General features: G+C 46.8%; 1 protein-coding gene across 1 annotated transcript in view; it reads left to right on the top strand.

Annotated features, from left to right (window-relative positions):
* PRDM16 (PR/SET domain 16) overlaps window positions 1-22,956 on the top strand; it is a 346,347-nt gene that overhangs the window by 311,637 nt on the left and 11,754 nt on the right. Inside the window, 7 exon segments of the mRNA XM_055800204.1 lie at window positions 1,233-1,380; window positions 1,889-2,042; window positions 6,335-7,736; window positions 11,697-11,784; window positions 15,825-15,917; window positions 15,919-15,995; window positions 17,906-17,983. Of these exon segments, the coding sequence (XP_055656179.1) occupies window positions 1,233-1,380; window positions 1,889-2,042; window positions 6,335-7,736; window positions 11,697-11,784; window positions 15,825-15,917; window positions 15,919-15,995; window positions 17,906-17,983 (2,040 nt within the window).

Here is a 22,956-nt window from a genome sequence, read left to right as displayed (position 1 = left end):
TCCTGTACCATTTAATGAAGACTGGCAGGATTTTCCAGTAGTGTTTAGTTTTAATGCTCCTATAAAAAATACAGCCATGCTTTAAAGTTCCATAGGAACGTTTAATATCGATCTGTAGGGGATTTCAGGCAGTAGTAGATTTCACGTGTTTGTCCATCAGAATTCACAGTAAGTAGGAGTATTTGTAACTCTCCTTCAGCTACGCTGACGGCAGCAAAGGACACAGTTTTTTTCCTTTGTTTCTCGGGGCTGGCCTGAGACGAGCGGGATTTCCAGCCCACTCGGTACATTTTACAGCACTCCATCCCCAGCAGAACAGTTTCCCCGGCTCCGTCCCTGCCCCCCTGCCACTGACGGTGACCTCCGCGGAGCATCGTGCCGGGGCCGGTGGCTCAGCTGCCTGCTGCTGCGTGGGGGATAACGCAGCTCCCCACGCCTGGCTCTCAAGCCATCCCCGCCGTGGCCTTGTTTCAGCAGCCGCTTCGGTTTGCCATCATCCTCCCGGTTTGGGAGAGGCTGCCAGTTGGCAGAAGTCGCAATTGCCGAGTTAAGTAATCAAAGATGTCTGACATTTAGAAGTGAAATGTGTTTGCACCTTATCATGTTTCTTTCCAATGTTAAGTTGCTGTGTTCTGGGAAGCTGTGGGCTTTGTGCCCATGAAAACGGCAATGTGATAGTCTCAGCAGCAACAGCTAATATCTTGTCTTTCCCTGTGGGGATGCCATGGAAGTCTTGGTCACAAAGTACTCATTTTTCCCTTCAGGAACCTGCGGGGTCAGGTCTGGCTTTACCTTCCTTTTCCCCCTTGTAAATGGACTCGGGTATTTAATAAGAAATACCATAAAACACAGTGACGTTTTGAGGCGGAATAGGGCAGCTTCCATCTGTGAAATAAATGGCAAAAAAAAGAAATCGTATTCACCTGTCGACATGCTGCTCACCCCCTGTTCACGAAGCCCTTTGCATTCACCCCCTGTAGCAGCAGCCAGTCCTGGCCAACCCCCCCACCCCCACGGACCCCCCAGGCTCGCAGCCTGTTTCTCTATCACCATCTCTAGTTGCTTCTCTGGGTTTCAAACCTCCCCGATATGGGGCAGGAGTCCTGTAACGGTATGTGCCTTGGCAGCGAGTGCCCGCCAGGTTGAGGTGGGCGCGGGGAGCTGGGCTCCGCTCGCCGCTGGCTGGGGGGCTGGGGGCTGCTGTGCGAGGTCAGCCTGTCTCTCTTCCCCAGCCTGGAGCAGCACATGGTAATCCACACCGAGGAGAGGGAGTACAAGTGTGACCAGTGTCCCAAGGCTTTCAACTGGAAATCCAACCTGATTCGTCACCAAATGTCTCACGACAGTGGGAAACGGTTTGAATGTGAAAACTGTGTGAAGGTACGGTGCAGGACACGGTTACCATGAGCAGCTTGGCCTGGGGGGCTGTGTGCTGGGACCTGGGGGAAGGGGTTCAGAGGATGGGTTACCCGTGCTGGTGTGGTTTGGTGCTCTGGCTTGGTGACACAGGGAGAGAGGTGTCTCAGCTGGCCCCGGCATCATGGTTTGGATGTGGAGCTCAGCCTTGCCCCGAGCCACTGGCCGTTGGGCTTTTCCTGGGTGCTGGAGAGGCTGCCGGGGCGGCGGTGACCTTGCGTGGGGCAGATGTGGGCAAGCAAACAGCTCTTAAACTGGGAGCACCGCATGGTGCCGGCAGCCTGGCAGGACACAGCTCAGCCCTGCTCGGTTCATTAGGTGTTTGCAGCGGGAGGTGAATACCCCGCTCTCCCAAAGCCAGGAGTGGTGGAGACATACCAAAAAAAGTAAATGCAAAAAGTCACGCTTTTGACATACGGGCTCTTCTCCCTACTGCTGTGCTTCCCCTTCCTCAAGGTGTTTTCTCTTTCAGGTGTTTACGGACCCCAGCAACCTCCAGCGGCACATCCGATCCCAGCACGTGGGCGCACGGGCACATGCCTGCCCCGACTGCGGCAAAACCTTTGCCACCTCTTCTGGCCTCAAACAACACAAGCACATTCACAGCACTGTCAAACCTTTCATATGTAAGTTGTCACGGCCATCACCGAGCTCCGGCTTTTGCTATAATTGCACGTATCCTGCAGGGCCCCCCAGTACTAGCTGTCCCTCTGTGAGCAGCCGCTGTAATTTTATAGGTCAGAGCACAAGATGAAATTCCGCAGCAATTCCGCGCCCCCCCCCCCTTTTTTTTTTTTTATGCTCCCTGTTTTTTCAGTAAACATCCATGGCAGTTTTTGACTTTCTTGACAAGTTAAAAGCTGAGTCTCTCAGCAGTCCTAGCGATGCCATTTTCTCATATCTTTTCTTTCTCTCGTCTTTTTTTCCTTAATAATTTTGGAATGTTCATGTTGGTGACATAAATAAATAGCTGACATGGCCTGATCTAAATGTTTTTCAGGGGTGCCTCAAATCCTGTAGCCGTTGTAAAGAATTTGGAATAGTCACAGAGACAAGAAGAAGGTGTTTTTTAAAGAGTTTTTGCCTTCTTTATTTACTGCATGTTTCATCTAGATAATGCTTGGAAGCCAAATAAATAGCAGATTAACTGTGTCCTTAGTGCTCTCTTTAGTGGAATATTTCTCATTTCCCTTGAGAGCCATTCATCTCATTTCTTGTCGTTCTTGGGGTAGTATATTTTTTTAATTGACACAGCACCTATTGGATTTTGATAACTGCAGAAAAGTGGATTGTGTCACAACAAAGCTATAGAAACTTTCGGGACTGCTTCCTGGCACTCTTCAGACAGCGTAGCTCAAGCACAGGACAGGATCTGTGTTTGATTCCAGGCTTTGATGTTACGGTAGGGAAGCCACTGAACCCACTCCTGCCTTTTTTTCCCTGTTGGTATAATGGGAACAGTATGCAAGAGTATCCTGGGAGACTCGTTTCATTAACGTGTTCTGAGATAATCAGATGGGTGTCAGTGGAGGAAGAAAAAATACTCTTATTGCTCATTTTGATGCAATCTTTCATTTGATGACGGGCACATGAAAGAGATAATTGGAATCTCATAGTATCGCTGCAGTGAGATGAATGATTTCTTCTCATAATCTCCTCACTCTCACCTCATAAGAATTAGGGAGTTGTCAGTCTAAATCAGTGTGTGAAACAACTGGAGGCTGATCCTGCCTAGCTCAGATGTGCCAGGTGGAGTCACATGCCTGAGTATGGAATCCATTAGCCACTTCAGGGAAGCCGTGAGGCAGGATTCGCTGGAGTTTTTCTTTCCTATTCCGTGGAAGAGAAGGATTTGGGGTGGGGGGAGGGTGTGTGTGTGTTTGTTTTTCACAATATTATACTTGTCATTAAAAAAAACCCTGAACCCATAACTATTGCTGCAGAATACAGGATGGCAAGAGGGGACATCACATGCAGGGTTACTGAATCATTCTCTAACTGGAGATTTCACCAAATCTTTTCCAGTTTTCCCTGTTTTAGAATGATGATGTCTGCTGTCGTATCCGTAGCACTTTCCTTTAGGGAATTTTATGCAGCATCATCTATATCTAGCAACTCATTCTGGCGTGGAAAAGGGAAAACCAGAACCTGATTCCCTTGGCAGACTTGGCTTTCGTTATCCTTAGTCTTCTCATAAAGTTTTGCTACATGGGAACAGTATAACTTCTTTTTTGTAATATTGCGAATGCATACAATAAAAATAGTGCATCCACCACAAGCAGAGTGTTGAGCCAGTGAAAACTCAGAAAAGAGCACTCAGTTGTGGTAGAATCTGCTTAAGCAGACGAGCCATTTGTTATAAACTTGTGCGTATCTTCTAAACCACAATATAGCATCCCTTGGCACATGGCAGGGGAGATGATTAAAATTAGAAAGAGGTAGTTTTGTTCTGGGAAGAAAAATAGACAAGCATCTTTTAAAGAAATCCACCCAAATGTGACATGTATTCAGATATTACTAGTAATTGTAGAGGGAGCTTACTCGCGGTATCTTTACACGTGGAAGTATTTGCACCTGCCTGTTTGTTTGGACACACACGGTCGCTCCCGCAACCCTAAAGGTTTTAAATATAAAAAAATATTTAAAATGTATTTTAAAAAATATATTAAAATATTTAAAATTTATAAAAATATATATTAAAAATATTTTCTTAAAAAAATAGACGAGCAGGACAAGAAAAATACTCACCCATCCTGGGACCGAGGGTATCAAACCTGAGAGGCAGCCGTGACCCGGCTGTGCTGGGTTCAGCTGGCCATGCCTGCGGGGATGCGGCACTTGACATCCCGCTGAGGGTCCCGTGGCCAGCGCATCCCTGGTGATGGCAAAGCACAGGAGCAGCCCGCAGGGACAGAAGGAGTTTGCGGGACTTGTGCGTTACATGGCTGCTGGCGTATCCTTCTGCTTAAATTTCTATAGGAACGGGGATTGTTGCATCTAATGGACTGTTAGCTTTATAGAAAATAAATCGAGTAGTGTTCCCATGAAGAGTTCTGTTTAGATGCTTTTCTAAGAAAACATTTTAAAATGAAGTAAATAACCTAAAGAAACCCTTTCTTTGAAGGTCTGAATAGCTGAATTAGTACACCTAACAGCCATAATGCTGTATGGCTGCAATAACAGTAGTTCAGAAGACCTGGAACAAGGTTTTAAGGTGTGATGGCCAAAAACTAGGGGCGGCTTTAGCATGCTCATTTGAACACGCTGTTAGTCAAACCCTGAAACTCTTGTGGTGACTTTCTAGTTCTCCTCCTTCTGTGCTTCCTTTGCAGCTCCTGTATCTGGGTCCAGAGCAGAAAGGCTGAAATACTGTGAGGAAAGATGGCTCATGCTAAATTCCTAGTGCAGTCAGAAACCAGACCCAGCAGGCCCTTCAGTGACAACCCACTGAATTTTGGGATGTTAATTCGAACACAAATGTCAAATTTATTAAATTTTAATAATCTTTGCTCTGGATTTTGACAGAAGGGGCTTCCCCTTATATTTTCAGAGCTGAAATAACTCAGCTGACAAACATTTGATATTCAAACGCTGCTGTAAATCCTAAAGATTTAGGGTGAAATACAGGGAAAGTCGGGCTTGCAGGTACCTGTCAGTAAAAGCTGGGAGGAAGGAGGGAAGGACCACTCCGTCATGGAGCTGGAGGACTGGGTATCGGGGGGGTGGGCCCTTGCCTGCCCATCTCCGAGCGATCCCCTTTCCCTCTGTTTGTCCCAGTTTCCATGTTTACAAAAAGGTGGTAACAGCAGTTCTCCAGTGAAAGCAGCGTGTTAATTCACTAAGTAGAATTTATTCCCATGTTGAAAGAGGCATCAGATAATAAAAAGTTATGGTGTTTTCATACACAGAAGAGTTTGGGTGGGATTTTTTTCTTCCTTTGCCCTGTTCCTTCCACACCAGCAAAGGCTGCAGGTGAAAGGGGTCATAAAAATTCACATTTTGAAAGCTTAGTATTTACAGGTCGTTAAAGAAAACACCGGTGTAGCGTTAACTTAGCATTGCTAGGGTGTCTTACTAATTTAACGACTACAAGATCTCACCCCGCTTCTAGCTGAACCGAGGCCTGGCTGGCAAAGTATTTATAGAACATCCCTATGGAGTGGTTACTTACTATTAATGGCATTAAAGAAAGGGTACGTTTGATTAAATGAGGCAAAATTCTTCTCCCTTCAGCCTTCAGCGCTTCCTGCCATGCCAGGACTACAGGGAAAGCAGGCTAGCTAATATGAATCGATATTATCATTAAAACACATAATTATCTTTATGGGAAATTCCAAAAAATACTTGGAACAGGAGTAGTGCATCCCCTCACACATAGAAGGTGGCTTGTTGAGAGGGTTGTGGAGGGGAAGGGTGGTGTCACCTTGCCGTGGTGGCAGCTGGACGGGCGATGCCTGGGCTCCCAGCGGTGCTTTGCTCTGTCCGCTCTCCTTCAGCCTGCTCCCCATCCTGGCTCTCCCAGCGCCGCGGCTCCCAGGCTGCCCCTTCCTTTCCTGAGCGTAGCCGGGATCGCGGCTCGGGGGGGCTGACCCCGTACGAATGCTGGGAGAGGGAGACAGCTTTTCCCGTGGACCGAGGGGACCTGCTGGGCTCAGGAGCCTGGTTTTATATGGGGGGAGCTGAACCCCAAAGAGACTAAGCGGTGTGCCGAAGGCTACGGAGGGAAGCGCCAGCAGGAGGGATGCGGAGGCGAGTTTCCAGGGGTCCAGGCTCTGGCTGCCATTTACCTCCTCGCCCTTGGGGGAAGGGACATTTCAGGGGTACGGGTGGGGGACGCTGCTGAAGCGCCCGCTGAGCTCCCTGCCATTTGCTGTTAATTTCATATCGCTTTTGTTGTTGGTTTCTGTTGATGCTTTAGGTGAGGTCTGTCACAAATCCTACACGCAGTTCTCCAACCTCTGCCGTCACAAGCGGATGCATGCGGACTGTCGCACCCAGATCAAGTGCAAGGACTGCGGCCAGATGTTCAGCACTACCTCCTCCCTCAACAAGCACCGGCGCTTCTGCGAGGGCAAGAACCATTACAACCCGGGGGGGATTTTTGCCCCTGGCCTCCCCCTAACGCCCACTTCCATGATGGACAAATCCAAGCCCTCTCCCAACCTCAATCACACCAGCCTGGGATTTAATGATTATTTTCCATCCCGCCCGCACCCGGGGGGGCTTCCGTTCTCACCTGCCCCCCCAGCGTTTCCTGCCCTCACTCCAGGATTCCCAGGGATTTTCCCACCATCTCTATACCCCAGGCCCCCCTTGTTACCACCCACGCAACTGCTCAAAAGCCCCCTCAACCACACTCCCGACGCAAAGCTCCCAAGCCCCCTTGGGAACCCAGCGCTTCCTCTGATCTCTGCAGTGAGCAACAGCAACCAGCCCACCTCAGGGGAGGAGAAATGTGAGAGCAGCCTGGAAAACTCCTACCTGGAGAAGCTAAAAGCCAGGAACAGTGACATGTCCGACGGCAGTGACTTTGAGGACGTCAATACAACCACAGGCACAGATCTGGACACCACTACCGGCACCGGCTCTGACCTGGACAGTGACGCAGAGAGTGACAGGGACAAAACGAAAGAAAAGAGCAAACAAATGGAGAGCAAGCCAGATTTTGTCAGCAGCTCTGTGTCTGCAAGCTCCACCAACAACACAAGTGAGATCCCTCTCTTCTATTCTCAGCATTCCTTCTTTCCCCCCCCTGAAGAGCACCTGCTGCCTACCACGGGAGCAGCCAATGACTCCATTAAAGCTATTGCCTCCATTGCAGAGAAGTATTTTGGGCCTGGCTTTATGGGGATGCAGGAGAAAAAGATGGGTTCGCTCCCCTATCATTCCATGTTCCCTTTTCAGTTCCTCCCCAATTTCCCCCATTCACTCTACCCTTTCACGGAGCGGACCCTCAATCACAACTTGCTGGTCAAGGCAGAACCAAAGTCACCCAGGGACCTCCACAAAGTAGGCAGCACCAGCTCGGAGTCACCCTTCGATCTCACCACAAAGCCAAAAGAGATGAAGCCAATCTTGCCGCCACCTAAGGTCCTGCCAGCCCCGTCTTCAGGGGAAGAACAGCCGCTGGACCTGAGCATCGGCAACCGCATCCGAGCCAGTCAGAACGGAGGGAGAGAGCCACGGAAAAACCACATTTATGGGGAGAGGAAGCTAATGGCAAGTGAAGTCTTACCCAAGATTTCCCAGTCTCAACTGCCTCAGCAGCCATCCCTGCACTATGCTAAGCCATCACCCTTTTTCATGGACCCCATATACAGGTATTAACATACCCTGCCTTAAGCATTTCCTCTAACGAGCTAATTTTCTAGCTGACGTGGCAACTGGAGGCAGATTGGGATGTAGGTTGTTTAAAGAGGGCAGCGACACTCTGCTGCAGTTGGTTGTACTTCTCTGTCCTTTGTCACAGCACGTTGAATTTTCTGGATTGAAAGGGCTGAATAATTGAAAGGGGCACTCATAATCAATATGTATAAAGTACACATCCTTATTTTGATAAAGAAGAAACTTGACCTATTTAAGGACTCTCCCACGAGCCAACGCTAAGATGGCACTTCTGCTGGGGAAATTCCAGAGGTTTGATTCGATAAGAATGCAGAGTTCAGATGCCTCGGAGCCCAGGCTCTCATGGCTTGGGAATGAGTCAGGAGCCCTGGGAGCCTGGAAATGCAGCTCTCCCACTGACTTACTTGATGGCCTTTTGTGAGCCACTTCACCTTTCTACCCATCCCCCCTTTCCACTTTTTCTTTCCAATTCCTTTTCTTAGAGATTTTCAGTTCATAGGAGCTGCTGCGGTGGACCCAGACCTTTGAAACATTTGTAGGTCTGGAGTAACAAGTCGTGTGTCAGTACACAGTGGCGTGTGGTTATCTGGATCTCTCCCAGACATGTTTCTTGCAGGCTTAATATCTCTTAGAAGATAACAAGGGTTTTGTAGTTTCACTTGAAACGGCGGGGTTTTGGGGAAGGCCCAGTGTGTTATGTCATGCCTAGAATAAGCCGGACACGAAAGGCATGTGTAAAGCAGACGGGATGGAGTTAGCTAAACACCAGTTAAACTTCCAGAAGGCATGAGTTCCAAAGAAGATGCAAAGGGAAGACTTAAGTCTTTTGTCATTTTAGAGCTTTGTATAACACCTGCTTGTAAAGGAAGGTTATTTTAAGCTTTATGGTGAGGGCATCAGTAAGTTTGTCTATTCCCCATCCAGGCACTGGCACTACCCTTGTTATTGTCCTGCTGGGGGTGAGAGCTGTTTGTTGCATAGCGAATACCGTTTGCTTGTTTTTAGCAAAGTGTGCGCTTGTTTTTAGCAAATACCGTTTGCTTGTTTTTTAGCAAAGTCTGTGCTTGTTTTTAGCAAAGTCTGTGCTTGTTTTTAGCAAAGTCCATGCTTATTTTTTAGCAAAGTCCGTGCTTGTTTTTAGCAAAGTCTGTGCTTGTTTTCAGCAATGTCCGTGTTTGTTTTTAGCAAAATCCAGTGGAAAGAGGTGTCCTGAACCAGTCTGATGTAGTCGTTAACATGGCAGTTTGTTCTCCCATAGGACAGGATGCTTCATAACACCCATTTCGGTACATGGGTTCGGCCCCAAGGGCTCCTGGGCCCCGTTGCTAATTAAACAGCCGGTTCCTGGCAGCGGGTGGCCTGTGCTTGTGTGAGTGGCGTGAGATGCGAGCGGTGAGATGTGCCGCAGGGTTGTGTGGGGAGCCTAGTGCTAACTCAGCCTGCTGGAAGTTAATGGATGTGCTGCAGAAGCTGGTGTTTCCTTAGCGCTGGAAGGACTCCTAGTCACCACAGAGCGATTATGTCAGCGCCGGGATGGTTCCTTGAGCGTTCAAAGGGCTGCGAACAACAACGGGGTGGCGTGGCCTTCGCCGCCGGCTGGCAAAGCGGGCCAGGAGAACAGCACCTATGTCACTGCCTTGCCGCTATTGTACAGTTGATAACTGTGGGAAAAAATGATGTCAATGTCTAGCCAGGCCAAAGAACTGTCAGCTGAGATGAGGATTAGTGAGCCCTCGTTGCTCGCTATTAAGAAAGCGTCTCTCGCTTTGCCAGCACTCTCGGGGTTGATGCTGTGTTGCTTGCTTGCATGCTTACCATCTGTGATGGAAACGGCTGCATCACAACCCGGGATATGTAATGTATTCTGTCTGCAACCCACCATGGTCATCTCCTCCTGGAAAAATAAGTAATGATGTAAATAGTCCGGCATTTATTTTTGTAAAAAGTACTTCTGGAAAAAAAATAAATAAATGGGAGAGAAAGGCAAAAGCTTCGAGTTAGCTTAGGATCCTGCCACCTCTGGGCATTCTCAGTAGGAATGTTAAAATAACATGGGTTGAAAAAGCCGTTGCCAATTAAAATAGCAGCCTCGGGAAAACCGTAAAGGTCCCGAAGGCAGATGGAAGTGAAGGATGGGGGCATCGTTTGTTGCATTCCATGGGATGCATATAGTTTTAGTAATATATTAAAATAGAAAGTCAGCGGTGGAGTCGCTTGCGAATCAGACTTCTGATGTAATGAGCTAAACAGCAGAGCTTCCAAGTCCCAGCTTAAAAAATATGGAAATATTTTGTTTCTAAACTTCTCTTTATCAGACTCTCTCACATCATTTGGCTCCTTCATTTTTCTCCCAAAGGCCACTTAAATCCTTGACATTTTCTCCTGGTGATATAATTTAATGCAGCCAGACAGCCTGAAATCAATGCAGTTTTTAGCTCAGCCTTGTTAAGGTAACATTCTCAGGCACTGGGCTGAAAAGATCAGCTTAATCCTCTGCTCGCCGCAGAATTCAGCTCTGACGAGGAAGTTTGTACGTTGGTTGTGTTCTCGTTACCCGGCACCGGGAGATGGGAAAGCTGCTTGAAACTCCGTCACTTTGCTGAGGTCTTACGTTTCTGATGCCGGTGGGGCTGCCTGTGGGGCCACCAGGGCCAGGGGACATTCCCTGGGGCACCGGGGCCGGCCACGCCGCGTCACCGAGAGCGATGCTTCGCGGGTCGGGCTGGCGCTGGCGGTGCTGGGCTCTTTCACCGTCTGCCAGCGACTTTTGACGTGTTGTTTTATAGATTGTCGCTTTTCTAAAAACTCGTGCCCGTAAAAACACGCACCTTCCAAGGCGCAGCGATTCTGACTGCATTTCAAACCCAGCTCTACTCTTTTCTTCTACCCAAGAAAAATGAAATGCAGATTAAGTACAGTTCGCTAAATAGCACGCTGCATGACTCTTCTTTTAAACTCTTCGGTAATTTGATCCACACACCAATCAGCTGAAATGCAGCAAAATAATTTGCTCTCATTTATGCTGGACTAATGTAGTTAAAATTACTTACTATTGGATTTCTGCTAGTTTAGCTGAGATGGACTCTATTCCAGTAATTTAAAGATGCAGCTGCATTTATTTGAGTTTTTTCGTAACACTTTTTTTTTCCCACAGAGGACATTTAGGTTTCTCCTTTTGGTGGTTCCATACCACATTTTCCCTGCAAGTAGAATATTTGGTGAAAATGAAGCCAATTGTTTTCAAACCCAGGAGCCTAACTATAGATCGTTCCTCCATAGCAAGGTGCTTAAGCATGGGATGTTCGAATGGACCAGAGCGACATCGGAGGAACTCGGGTTCCTAAGTCACTTCAGAAATCTCCCACCAGTTCCTAACTTTTTAAATTGCAGTCCGTATATGCTTGCCAAAGAAACTCAATGCAAATTATATCTCAGCTGCAAGGGAGGAAATAAATATGAAACACCTAGTGATTTCAGCACACTTGGGGCTGCAAAGTCTGGCCCCGTGTTAACTCTTAAGGTAAACTCTTGAAGACAATTTTTTTCCATGCAGTGGCTGCCTGCTGTGGACTCTAGAGCTTCTCCCACTTAAATGCTGCTTTTTCTGTAAATGTAGGTTTTTTCATGATGTTTCACAACAGCAGAGGCTTATAAACCACTACAGCAGAGGCATTAGCTCTCACATAGAAAGATCAAAACAATTTCTTAGTCGTCAGTCTGCTGACGGCTAAAAAAATAGCACCCAAAGGAGGGGATCCAGTGCCTTTAGTGGGGTAACTTGCGGGTCATAATTTGTAGTATCCAGTAGAAGGGGAAGAAGGATGTTTGTGTCAGGAGGAGAACAGCAAGAACTGAAACACCTCGGCAAATGTTTTGGCTCTGTCTTTGCTGCCTGTAGCCCTGTAAGGTATGTAACCCTCTGTGTTGTTGTCCAGCAGGGTGGAGAAGCGGAAGGTGACAGACCCTGTGGGTGCCCTAAAGGAGAAGTACCTGCGACCCTCCCCGCTGCTTTTTCACCCCCAGGTAAAAGCAGTGACGTTCGTATGCGGTGTTGGTTGAATGACAAGAAGTTTGAGGTGGGGCTGGTACGGACAGGTCGCTTGGATCAGACTCTTTCTCACCCAAGAGCCCAACTGGAAGCTCCACTACTTTCTGCCAGTTACTTTCAGATACTTTTAATGTCATACCTGGTTTGAGGATGCTGGTAGTTGTGCCTTGCTGTTTCTTTTGCATTAGCAAAACAGGGGCGAGGTCTGGACAGTGCATATGGTCGCCAAATTCCCCTTGCCCGTGCCAGAGTGCCTACGGAATTTTTCCATTGGGAACACCTGGTGCAGTTACCCGCAGCAGTGCAAAGTGGGGGACCGTCTGGCATCCGAGCAGTAGCATATTATACCTGTCTGAGGGTCCCTTATGTCATCTAGAAGGTGTGAAATTGCAGGGCAGGGGAGAATGGGGGTTCAGTTCTGCCTGCTCCAAAAGGTGACGGGACACCTGACGGAGAACTTGTATTCTCCTTCCTGCCCAGCTGCTTTAGGCTCTGTTCCTCTGACAACTCACGGATATTTGCTCCCTCTGCATCTCCTTCAGGTCTGAGTCACTGCAGAGCGATGGGAAATGCTGCAGGACAGCTTTCCCATTTTGCTGGGCTGGGAATGCCAGCCCATCAGCCCACAGAGCAGCCGGACCAGGCTTTTACCCCAGGGCATTTGAAAGGCGCAACTAAGTCCAGTGCAACCAAGACTGTTCATGGGAACCAACCCCAGTTTCCAAAACCCCTTATGAGCAACAGACGAACTCTCCGAGCAGCGATATTACTCTTTGCCCTTAGGATTCCCTGCTCCAGAAGGATCACGCAGCGAGTCCTGCCACACGCTGCCCGACATCCTCTCCCGTGCGATGGTCGCCAGCTATCCTCCATCTCCTGCTGCGAGCACATGCTGGGAGCTGAGCAATGTGGTCCTTATTGTACTCTCCTTTATATTCACATGCATTGTTCTCCTCTGATAATGTTTCCCACCTTAGATAAATAACTTGCAGGTTTGTGAAAGCTGGGTCCTGGTTGCTTTCACAGCTAAACTTAGTTCCCTCATTGTTTCGCATCAGCCTCAGAGTTTGGTTAATAACTTCCCCTGATTTTTCCTTCATACAGGCTGGATAATGTGACAGGCTGGCCAGGAACATCCTGTGTTTGTGTGAGTTAGAATAGTAGGGATATCTGCCTGTAAAGAATCTGATAGCAGGGAGGAGCTAGTGTGGCAAAGCAACCCAACAAGATGATGAGAAACGTACAGACCCCGAGTAGGAGCAAGCATTGGGTGGAAGCTTATTAACATTGTTCCTGAAATCCTGACCACGTCCTCTTCCCATGGCAATGAAAAGATGTGGAAGGTCTGGTTATCTCTAATAGCTTATCACACAGAATAGCCTAAAATTTACAATCACTCAAGCCCGAAACTTCCTGGTAACTGTTTTTTAATAAAGCGGGTCGCTGTGTAAAGATCACTTGGTCTAGCGAGTTGCTGTTCCCGTGCTATGAAATCGGTCAGGTATTTCAAATACGGTGAACGAAGACGGGTCATTTGTTCAGGAGCATGTGAGATTTGTACTACCAGATGCCCAGCTGTTATTGTGGATCTTTTCCTAAGAAATCGTATTTTCAGGGCCTCCTGCTTCTGCCGTCCTCATTTGGACCAGCATTCACATGCCGGCTCAGCCAGAGGCATGCTCCACGTGTGTTTCTTTCACTCTAAACACAAGTCTGGTCTCAGCCTTTTCTTCTGTGAACAGTTCTGCGGCTCTCCTGAGGGCCCTGGGTGGGATGTGATGAAGCCAAAAGATGTGATATGACTGAGCATTCGGAAGATGCTTTCTCTCTCAAACTTAATTGCAGGCAACTTTTATTTCTGAGCCAGTCGTCAACAGTAGTTTCTCTGCTCTGATGGGAGTTATTCCTATATCATCTATTTTAAATGAAACTCTGGACAACATTAACAAATGGTGTAACTTTTTGATAACTCAATGGAAAACCTTTTCTCACCTGTTAAGTTTCTTTTCTTCTCCCCTTCTTTTTTATTATAACCAGGCAGTTGTTCCCTAAATAGCAAAGTGCCTTTACCACTATGGCCGGTGTTTAGAATTTTAAAATAAGCCTACGGCTATCAAGCCAGCAAACATCTCTGACTAAGTGCCTAAAGAACAGGGCACAACAAAAGATATCTCCAGGTACTCCAGCAAAGGGCTGAGTGGCATAGCTCTGAAAGATCCGGATAGCATTTTAACATGATGGTTTTGTTACATGACTGGCAGCTGGGGCAGAGCTTTTGCTGTAAATGATCAAGTAACCTTTTCAAGTGGCTGGCGCTAAGTATTACTTACTATTTATCATGGGCTGGGAGCCTCCAACTAAGGGGCTGTGGATCTATTATTGGGAAATGGGTTTTACTACTCCTCTTTTTTACAGCTTATGAATGGTTGTCAGCCTTCCACAATGTATTCTTTGGTGATTAAGACAACTTTTTTTTATAGTCATACATTTTAAACAATATCTTGGCTCTCTTCCCCCCCGCCCCCGAGCCCAGTTTAATAAAGTGTAAACGTGCAAAAGGTCAGCCCTTCCTGTACAATAGAGCATCTAGTTTTGATATATGGCTTCCTACCGCCTTCCGCTCGCTCGCTGTCGCCCCAGCACTCGGGCTGCCTCTCCATTCAGGCTCCCACTCCCCCCAATGCTCCCTTCGTTCCCGATGATGTCATCTGCAGCGAGGAGGCAGCTTTATTGCTGCCTTGTTTGTTTTATCCGTGTTTTCTGCTTGGTATCTTAAAAGTGCTCTCAAGAGTGCATAAAATTGAATGTTGGAGATGTCAGCGTAGTCCTCGAAGTTGCATTTCTCTCTTGGATTTGGATTTCCTGCTTTGCTCTAATGAAAGTAAAAGTGGTTTTCTTTAGGTAGGATTTTTATGCTTTTTTTTTTTTTTTTTCTTTCCCCTTCCCCTGTATCTCCAGGTTTTTCCCTTTGTCCCTCTTTCTGGTGTGGCATTTAATCCAGTGTTTATGTGAGAACATGGCCATTGCAGTCTCGTGCAAACCAAAGCCGATAAAGGCACCCAGAAAGGTTTTGTTCAGTGCCTGCCGCCCCCCGCCCGCTCAGCGTGGAGCTTGTGGTCCTCCTGACCGTAACTCATCCAGCCACAGCTGACACAGAGCATTTTGGCTGGAATTCCCTTTCGCTCCAGGAAGCCCAGCCATCTCCCACCCATCCTTCCATCACCTTTACTGGCTTCTGAACCTTTCTTCCATATAATTAAAATGTTGGCCTCTTCACCCAGCAAACTCTCTGTGCACCCCTTCCATCCTGCATCTGAGCTTAACTCCTCCTCTTCCCCAGCTGCTCCCTCCTTACCCCTCCAGCCTCTCCTCTGTCCCAGCTCCCTGATCCACGGTCACGCATCCCCCTGGGCTCCCTCCCACTCCAGCCAGGATTCTTCTGCCCCAAACTTCCCTGCCTTCTCCAAGCAGGACTGGGCTGCCTGCCCTGCCCGCAGCTTCATGTCCCGTCCCTCCGTGCCTGTGCCAAGGTAGTGGGTGCCGGAGGAGAGCCCAAACCTCCTCGTGATCCAGGACTTTTGTTCTTTGTTTGAGAGGGGGGGTTTGGGCAGTGAGTTTTACATCCAGCAGTTGACCACGGTGCCTGATTTCAGTGTCATCCCTGGGAAAAGGGAAGCCAGTATTCTGAGATAATTTTTAATCTGGAATGCTGAAAGTAAGCCCGTGCACATTGCAGGAGGTGAACAAGTGCCCCGTTTCTGAGCTATGATGCTTCCTGCACGGCTTTGCCAGTTGTATCTTTTATGGTTTCTCTGAGCCTGACACGCTATTTCTGTCTTTCCCGGCTGGATTTGGTGGCTCCATTTCACACGGAGCAGCTAGCTTCTGACAGTAAGTGCAAACATCAGCAACGGGCTTTGACCAACACACCAGGGGTAAAAGACATGTTTTTATGCATCAGATACTGTTCTTCCTGTGGATTTTTATGACGTGAGATCTTGCCTTGTACTTGTAGATGTCAGCCATAGAAACAATGACAGAGAAACTGGAGAGTTTTGCAGCCATGAAGGCAGACAGCGGCGCTTCCCTGCAGCCCCTTCCACATCACCCCCTTCAACTTCCGATCTCCGCCGCCCACGCTGTCCGACCCCATCCTGCGCAAGGGCAAGGAGCGTTACACCTGCAGGTAAGGGCCTGTGCACCCCCGGCTGTACCCCCGGCTCTCCCCTTGTTGCAGCAGCCCTGGGAGGATGCCACCACAGCCGGGATGCTGCACCAGGCACCGGCATGCAACATCTCTATGTCTCGGCAAGGGTGGGAGTTAAAACAAGAAGCGGCAGAATTAGAACAGAGCTTTCTGATGACTAATTCGCTCTGAAATAGCTTGTTTTGTCTGGTAGAAAAATCAGCATCTTCTATTTTCTTTGTAATTTTGAATAACCTTGAGAGCAGATCTGGAGATTCTCAAGCAAACAGAATTTGCCAAGCCAAGTCTCCTGTGCGTGGTAGCAAACGCCCCAGTTCTCAGCGTGAGTGCAACCTCAGCTGTGTCCAGTCCCAGCTATGCAAAATAATGGAATTTAAAAACCAGCATACAGTAAACAGCTTTTTCAAACACAACTGTATCCACATCGATACTTACATATCCACTGCAGCTCTAAGAGCTCGTGTTGGAGCAGATCACTGGGGAATAAAAACCTTTATCTGCTTGCACAGTTACCTGCAGCTGCTAGAGGTGGCTCCCACTGCATTTTTCTTGGGTGCAGTAAGGGGGTACGTATTTTGTTTGATGGATCTCTTATGTTCAATTTGCCACAAAAGCTGTGGGTTCAAATTCATTGGATAGTTAGAAATTTGAGGTTTCTACCTGCAATAGGAACTAAGCACGTTTAGATATGCACTCACAAGGTAACATTTGGATTTTTATTATTGATGAACGCCCACCTTAACCGTTCATCTTCAGGACATCTGAAGGTGCTGAATGTCTCTGAAATTAAGAAAGTCTGCTCATGCATTCCTTCTGTAACAGTAAGCATCAGCTTTTAGAGTCACAGACTGTAACCCTTCATCCTTAATATTTTATTTCCCGATTATTATTATTATTTATAGCTCCCTTCCTTTTGAGTTTACTGTGAATCAGATTTATTGTGGAATGCAGTTCATTCTCTTTATTTCATTTCATATTGCTGCATTTCCTTATTCTAAGCAGGCGGTCAGACTCGCAGCAGCATACCCCAGTAACAGAAACACAGTGCTGCAGCGTTTAACTAGAAGAAAATTCTGTGAATTCCGGGAAGGACGATCAGGATTATGTATGCTAAGCAACTAAACAGGGCTGTGAAGGAGATCCATAAAAATCTCAAGCGACAAACAGTATGAAATGGCAGTGACTAAAGAATCTTGGTCATGGTGGTACGGAGTGCAGTGCCTGGGTGGCAGGTGCAGACAAGCAGGAGGTTCTGTCGCACGACACACAGTTCAGTGGAGGAACTCATGGCCATAGGAGGCTGTGGATGTCCAACGCGTATGTGCGTTCAAAAAGCTTTTAGGAAAATAGATGGAAGAAACTCAGCAAAAGGGTATCATTGAGAACGGGTCTCTTCAACCATAGGTTCAGGAGGATCTTCAACTTCAGATGGAAGCTGGGAGAGTATCCTGGGGATGGGTTGCTACATCCTTGCTGTGCTCCGATGCACTGGCCCAGGCCTCCAAGACGAGCTGCTCTGTCAGCCAGCATTTGGCTCTGGCTGTTCCAATGGGATTTTTTCTTTTTTCCTGCCCTTCCCAGTGATGCAGCATGGTCAACTGTTGTGCTGTGTCTGGGATGGGGATGGGTTGCACCAGTTCTCTCACCACTGAGAATCCTGTTGTTCTGGGGTGGGTGTTGCTCTGTTAGTTGTCACCTCCCCATCTTCCTCCCCCAGTACATCGGTGCTGAGAGTCTCTAGGGAATAAAGGGATTTTCAGGGATTTCCCAGTGTTGGGAGCGGTATGACATGCGCGAGGTCGATGGTAGCTGCTGATAGAGTGTTTGTAAGTGACCTGGTGTGGCAGGCCTTTCATGCACTGATGGTGACTTTGCCTTTCACTCTCTAGGTACTGTGGTAAGATCTTCCCGCGCTCAGCAAACCTGACAAGGCATCTGCGGACACACACTGGAGAACAGCCCTACAGGTGATGTTGCCCCCCAGACAAAACCCCTTTCCCAACACACTCCTCATTCACCACTCTGTTATTTTTTCTGCTTTCTATAAACCTGTGCCAACATAATACCGTGGCCCCATAGCATTACATATAGTGATTCATAGGATTGTATATTATGTGTACCAGCCAAAAATAATCAGGCTTGGCAGCTTGAAGATAGACACTTAACTTATATTTAGATGTATGCTGGCAAATGAGTGGTCTGATTTGCAGTGTTGTTTAACACTCACATTAACCATTCATCTCAAGGACAGCTGGAGGTGCTGAATGTCTCTGAAAATCGGGCTGTTTTGAAGGGCTTGCCAGTAAGTTAACTGCCGGCTCTAGGTAGATTTTAATTCTGTTTTTTTTTTCCTAATGCATATCAGAGGTGCCTGGAGTGGTGGATCAAAATGTGAAAGAGAAGCCCTGTAGTGTTGTCTGCTTTTAAAATCCCAGTTTGGAGTTTCCACCTATAATTGGTAAAGTTTAAAAAGAGTGCTGAGAGCGGGGAGAGTCGCGTGCTGTTTCACACGTTCAATGGGTGTTTAAGGGAGAAGGCTGAACGACTGTTTTCTGCCAGTTTGTGGGGCAAGGTGATGTGATTTTTATGCTTGAGTTTGCGTGGTGTCTATGCAAAAGGGTGCTTTGCAAAACTGCAAAAAAACCCCTCCATCCTGGGCCAGCACCCTGCGGGCGGGCATGATGCTCCAGCCTGGGCACACGCAGGTTCTGCTTCTCATAAAGGGGCTCCTGTTTAAGTGAGTGTTTTAAATTTGACTCAAGCTCACAAGAAGGTACATGCAAGCGTGTATGTGTGTGTAGGTATATAAAGGAATATTTCTCATGGAAGACAGAGTTGGATTTTTTTCCCCCAGTGTTTTCTCCTGGTGTTTTGCAGTCCGTTTCAAAAAACTTTGGCAAAAAAAGCATGCTTCGATTGTTTTCTTGTTAGAATAGGTACCTATATGAGCAAAACGGAATGAGTGATGACTTGAGAGCTCGCTGAAAATCAAGCACTGTGTTTTCCATAACGTGAGTAAGTGTTTTGCGCATTGTCAAACAATAGTAACAATTCAGTTAGTTTCATTTTTGGTAGCTGATACTATGGTATTTCCATACACAGTCATAAGTTCACAACAAAGCTAATGTAATAGTTATTATATAAAGAGAAACACAAACAAATTTATGAGCAGCAAAAGGCCATGTGGTCAAATACATCAAATTTTTATGCTTAGTTTAACTTAAGAAGCTACTCTCTCGCACATTGTAATCGCTGGTGCATACAGAGTCAAATTTTTTTTCCATACAGAGGCATGCAGAATTTTGAGTGTAGACATTAGGTATATTAAAAATAAAAAAACCCCAACTCTCCAAAGCAGACATATATTTTGGAACCATTCCCCGTTCTGATTTTTTCAGTTGCATTACTTGATACGCCTTGAATGAATAGTGTGTACTCACTATACACCCCTGTCTGACTAAAATGCTTGCTCCCGATTATTCAGAGATTGTTAGTTCAATTTTCTTCCAAAAAAGGAGACTTGCAACTTAACAAAGGTTAGGAAAATAAAGATTTATTTGATCTGGTCTTCTCCCATAAAATGGCCTGTGTGGGTTTTTTTGTAACAGGGTTTTGACTTCTGGACAATGTTGCATTATAATAGCACTCCTGAGAGTTAGTGCTGCGTTTACAGAAGAGCTTAATTATCGTTTACAGAAGAGCTTAATTATCATTGCTTTTCTTTTGCTCTCAGAGAACTGAGATTTCCAACTTTTGCAGCAGTAATTGTTTGGAAAGCTTGGGTCTTTTTTAAGTGCCGACTTTTTGCAGGTAAAAGGAGGTGGCTGACTTCTCAGTGTTTAACTGATGCCTTTCTCATAACTTTTCATTGGTTAACTGTTTTTTCTTTTGACTCTGTCAGTGTTATATAGTAATCCAAATATGACTTAACGTGTTCTTAAAGCTAAAATAAACTGACCAAATGTCCAAGTGTAGACCAGGGAATGGGCAGGCCAGAAAATCAGGTGTTTTGGTTGTGATTCCTGCTCGTCATTGATATGTGGTGTGTTTTTTACCAAGTCACTTAAACTTCCTAGGTGCCTATTTACTGCTGTATAAAGGAGGAATTAATAGCACATGAGCAATAAGGAGGCAAAATAATTCTTTTTGTAAAGGGAAAGTGCTACGTGAAGAGTAAGAAATACCTGTGATGCCCTTCACTTCCTAAAAATCAACCGATTCCTGAAAAGACTCAGACAATATGCCCTAGGGTGAAATTCGGCATGCTTCTTTTCATTCCTTTTTCCCACACTACATCCAAAATTCCGTAGTATGTATTTCAAAACCCAGTGGTACAAAGGACTATCGAACTTAACTGTTTCTTTCAGAGAAATGCAAAAGAAACATTGGGCTTGTAAAACCACATCAGGCTTACCTGGAAACTCAGGTCATAAACCCCAGGGCTTTGCTGTCGGTCTGAGCTTACCGGGCAAAGGCCAGAAGGGGCAGATTTTGGGGAAGCTCCTTGTGACCCAAAGGGTGCATCGTTGTGGTGGGTTTGCTTCTTAGTTTTGATTTCACTCCCTGGAATCACAGAATCACATAAGCTGCATCAAACCTGGACTGAGGACAACTAAAAGCTGCTTGATTCAGCAAGACTTTATTTTCTTCTCTTAAATGTCTGTTCCCTCCAGGATGCCTTCTAATTGATTCTTGAATTACACCCAGTCCTGAAGCACTGCCTGTAAGGCTGTGATTCCTCCTATAAAGATGTGCTTCCTGACGTCTGTTTTGAATTTGTTTTTCTTTAATTTCCTTGTAGGCCCCCATGTCCTGTTATCTGCATTAAGTTGAAACTAACAACTAAAGCTGATGTCTACCAGGTCATTTAAGATTGCATATAGCTCACTAAGTACCTCTTCTCTCTCGTTTTCTCTTTTTAAAAATGTAGCCTGAATTCATCCCTGGCATAAATGTGCTTGAGGTTAAGGAGTTACTCAGAAGGAGATTAGCTGTCCATGTGGTTTGTGCTTTGTTCCTGCAATTTGGTCTTTACAGCTCACATTGATCATCAAATAAGGGTAAAATTTTGCAAGTGCTGTTATGCTGTTGGAACTCTACAAAGCCTGTTATCAAATGCCTGACTGTCGCACGTGGAGTGTTCCCAAACCGTGTAGTCACAGAGTGATTAGCTACGTGACTCGTTCTTACGTTACTGGGTCTTGCCGCCTGTTTTTCCCCGCTGGTGGTGTTATCCCAGGTACCCGCGCTCCTCGGGGCCCGAGGGATGCCGGCCCTTCCTCAGCTTTGGCTCCTTCTTCCCTTTTGTTCACTCCTACTTTCTGTTTTTTTAGCCCATTGGTGTGTTACTTTAAACTGATAAGGAAAAAAACTTTACTAGCATTTTGTCAGCCTGTTTACAAAGCAAATACCGCTGCTTTTGAATTTTATTCTTCTCCTGCCTCTGCGTTCACCCCTTCCCTGAATTGAAGCTGGTTCCTCTGTCTGGGTCATTTATTTAGATTAAAACCAGCAGAGATCCAAATACCGACCCCTCTGGGACCACAAATAATACAGTACGTCTCCCTCATCCCTTTGCTTTCAGACATTAGCTATTGCTCCTTTCCAATGCCCCTCTGTTTTCTATTTTTTTAACAAGCTCTTTATCCTTTCTCCGTACCCTACCCTGCATCCACATAGCTCATCGTTAGAGCAAGGACCTGTCAGGGGAAACTTTTCAAAGACTTCCTGAACATCTAAATAAATGGACATACCGGAGGCCCAATCGTTCTTGCCTTGCGCAGGCGAGCGCTGCCTTTGAAGTCCCTGGGGCTGCTGGTGTGAGTAATGCAGGAGCCCCGGCGCGGGGCACCACAGGCACGGCCGCATGGCATGGCACAGCATGGCACAGCAGAGCCTGGTGCTGCCAGGCATTAGGCAAACACCAGCAACGCAGCAGTGCCCAGCTGGGAAGGGCACGGAGCATGGGGACAGGCAGGGAGCAAAGCCCTTGGGCGTCAGCAGGGGCGAGGAGGGGGCGGCTGATCCAGCACCGGCAGAACTGGGCTGGGCAAAACTGCGTGTGGAAATCCCGTGGGGTAACAGGGGTTCTGGCTGGTTTGGACACCGCAGTTTTCTGAAGCGCTGAACAGTAGGAGCTGCCGAAGCCTGGCAGCTCCTGAGAGCAAATCCTGCAGTGGCTAACGGAGAGGAGGAGAGCAAGAGCTGGAAATCTGTGCGTGATCAACCCTCTGTGTATAAACCGTGCTTGTTCTTGCTGGTGTTCAAATAATGCCTTGCTTTCCTTAGTTAAACAAGTTTTTTTTGAGAAACCTTGGGTTTTGGTTTCAAGGTTTTTGAGAAAATGAAAAACTTTTGAAGTCTGAGAAAACTGTGGCTTAAAAAGAGATTTTACTTTCTTCCTAGGTTAATGATAATAAAGGTTCATTATTTGAAAGCTCTTTATCCTTTTTGGTGATTTAACGGTAGGAAATTTGGAGGTGGACATGGAATCCATAAACATTCAGCGAGAGAGAGTGTTTCATAAATGTATCTCTGCTATTTCCAAAAATAATATCAATTTCTTTTTAGAGACCAAATAAAAATCACAGCTGTGGCACATCTGGAAATTATGTGTGTGTTTCACAGCATAGATTTTTTTACACTCGCACCTCCTTCCCGCATTTGAACCTGTTGTGTTTGTAGGGTGTCCGTAGGGTCAAGGCAAATCCCGTCTCATACTGGAGGGATGGAGCAGAAGGTGGGGAAGGGCTGGGTGCCCTCCTCGCGTAGGGAACTAACGCCGTTCCCAAAATGTGCCCATGTGCATCGCCAGCTTCTTGCCTGATCAAATAGTGGCTCAGCCCAGCGGGGAAAATTTTGCTCTCGGTTCGAGGAGCACAGAGCAGTTCTGCTAAAGCAAGCGGGTTTGTTCTGGAATTACGAGGGCTTTAAGGACAGG

This window comes from Falco peregrinus, chromosome 3 (assembly GCF_023634155.1).
Source record: "Falco peregrinus isolate bFalPer1 chromosome 3, bFalPer1.pri, whole genome shotgun sequence".
NCBI classification, from domain to species: Eukaryota; Metazoa; Chordata; class Aves; order Falconiformes; family Falconidae; genus Falco; species Falco peregrinus.
This window is presented reverse-complemented; position numbering and strand designations above follow the sequence as displayed.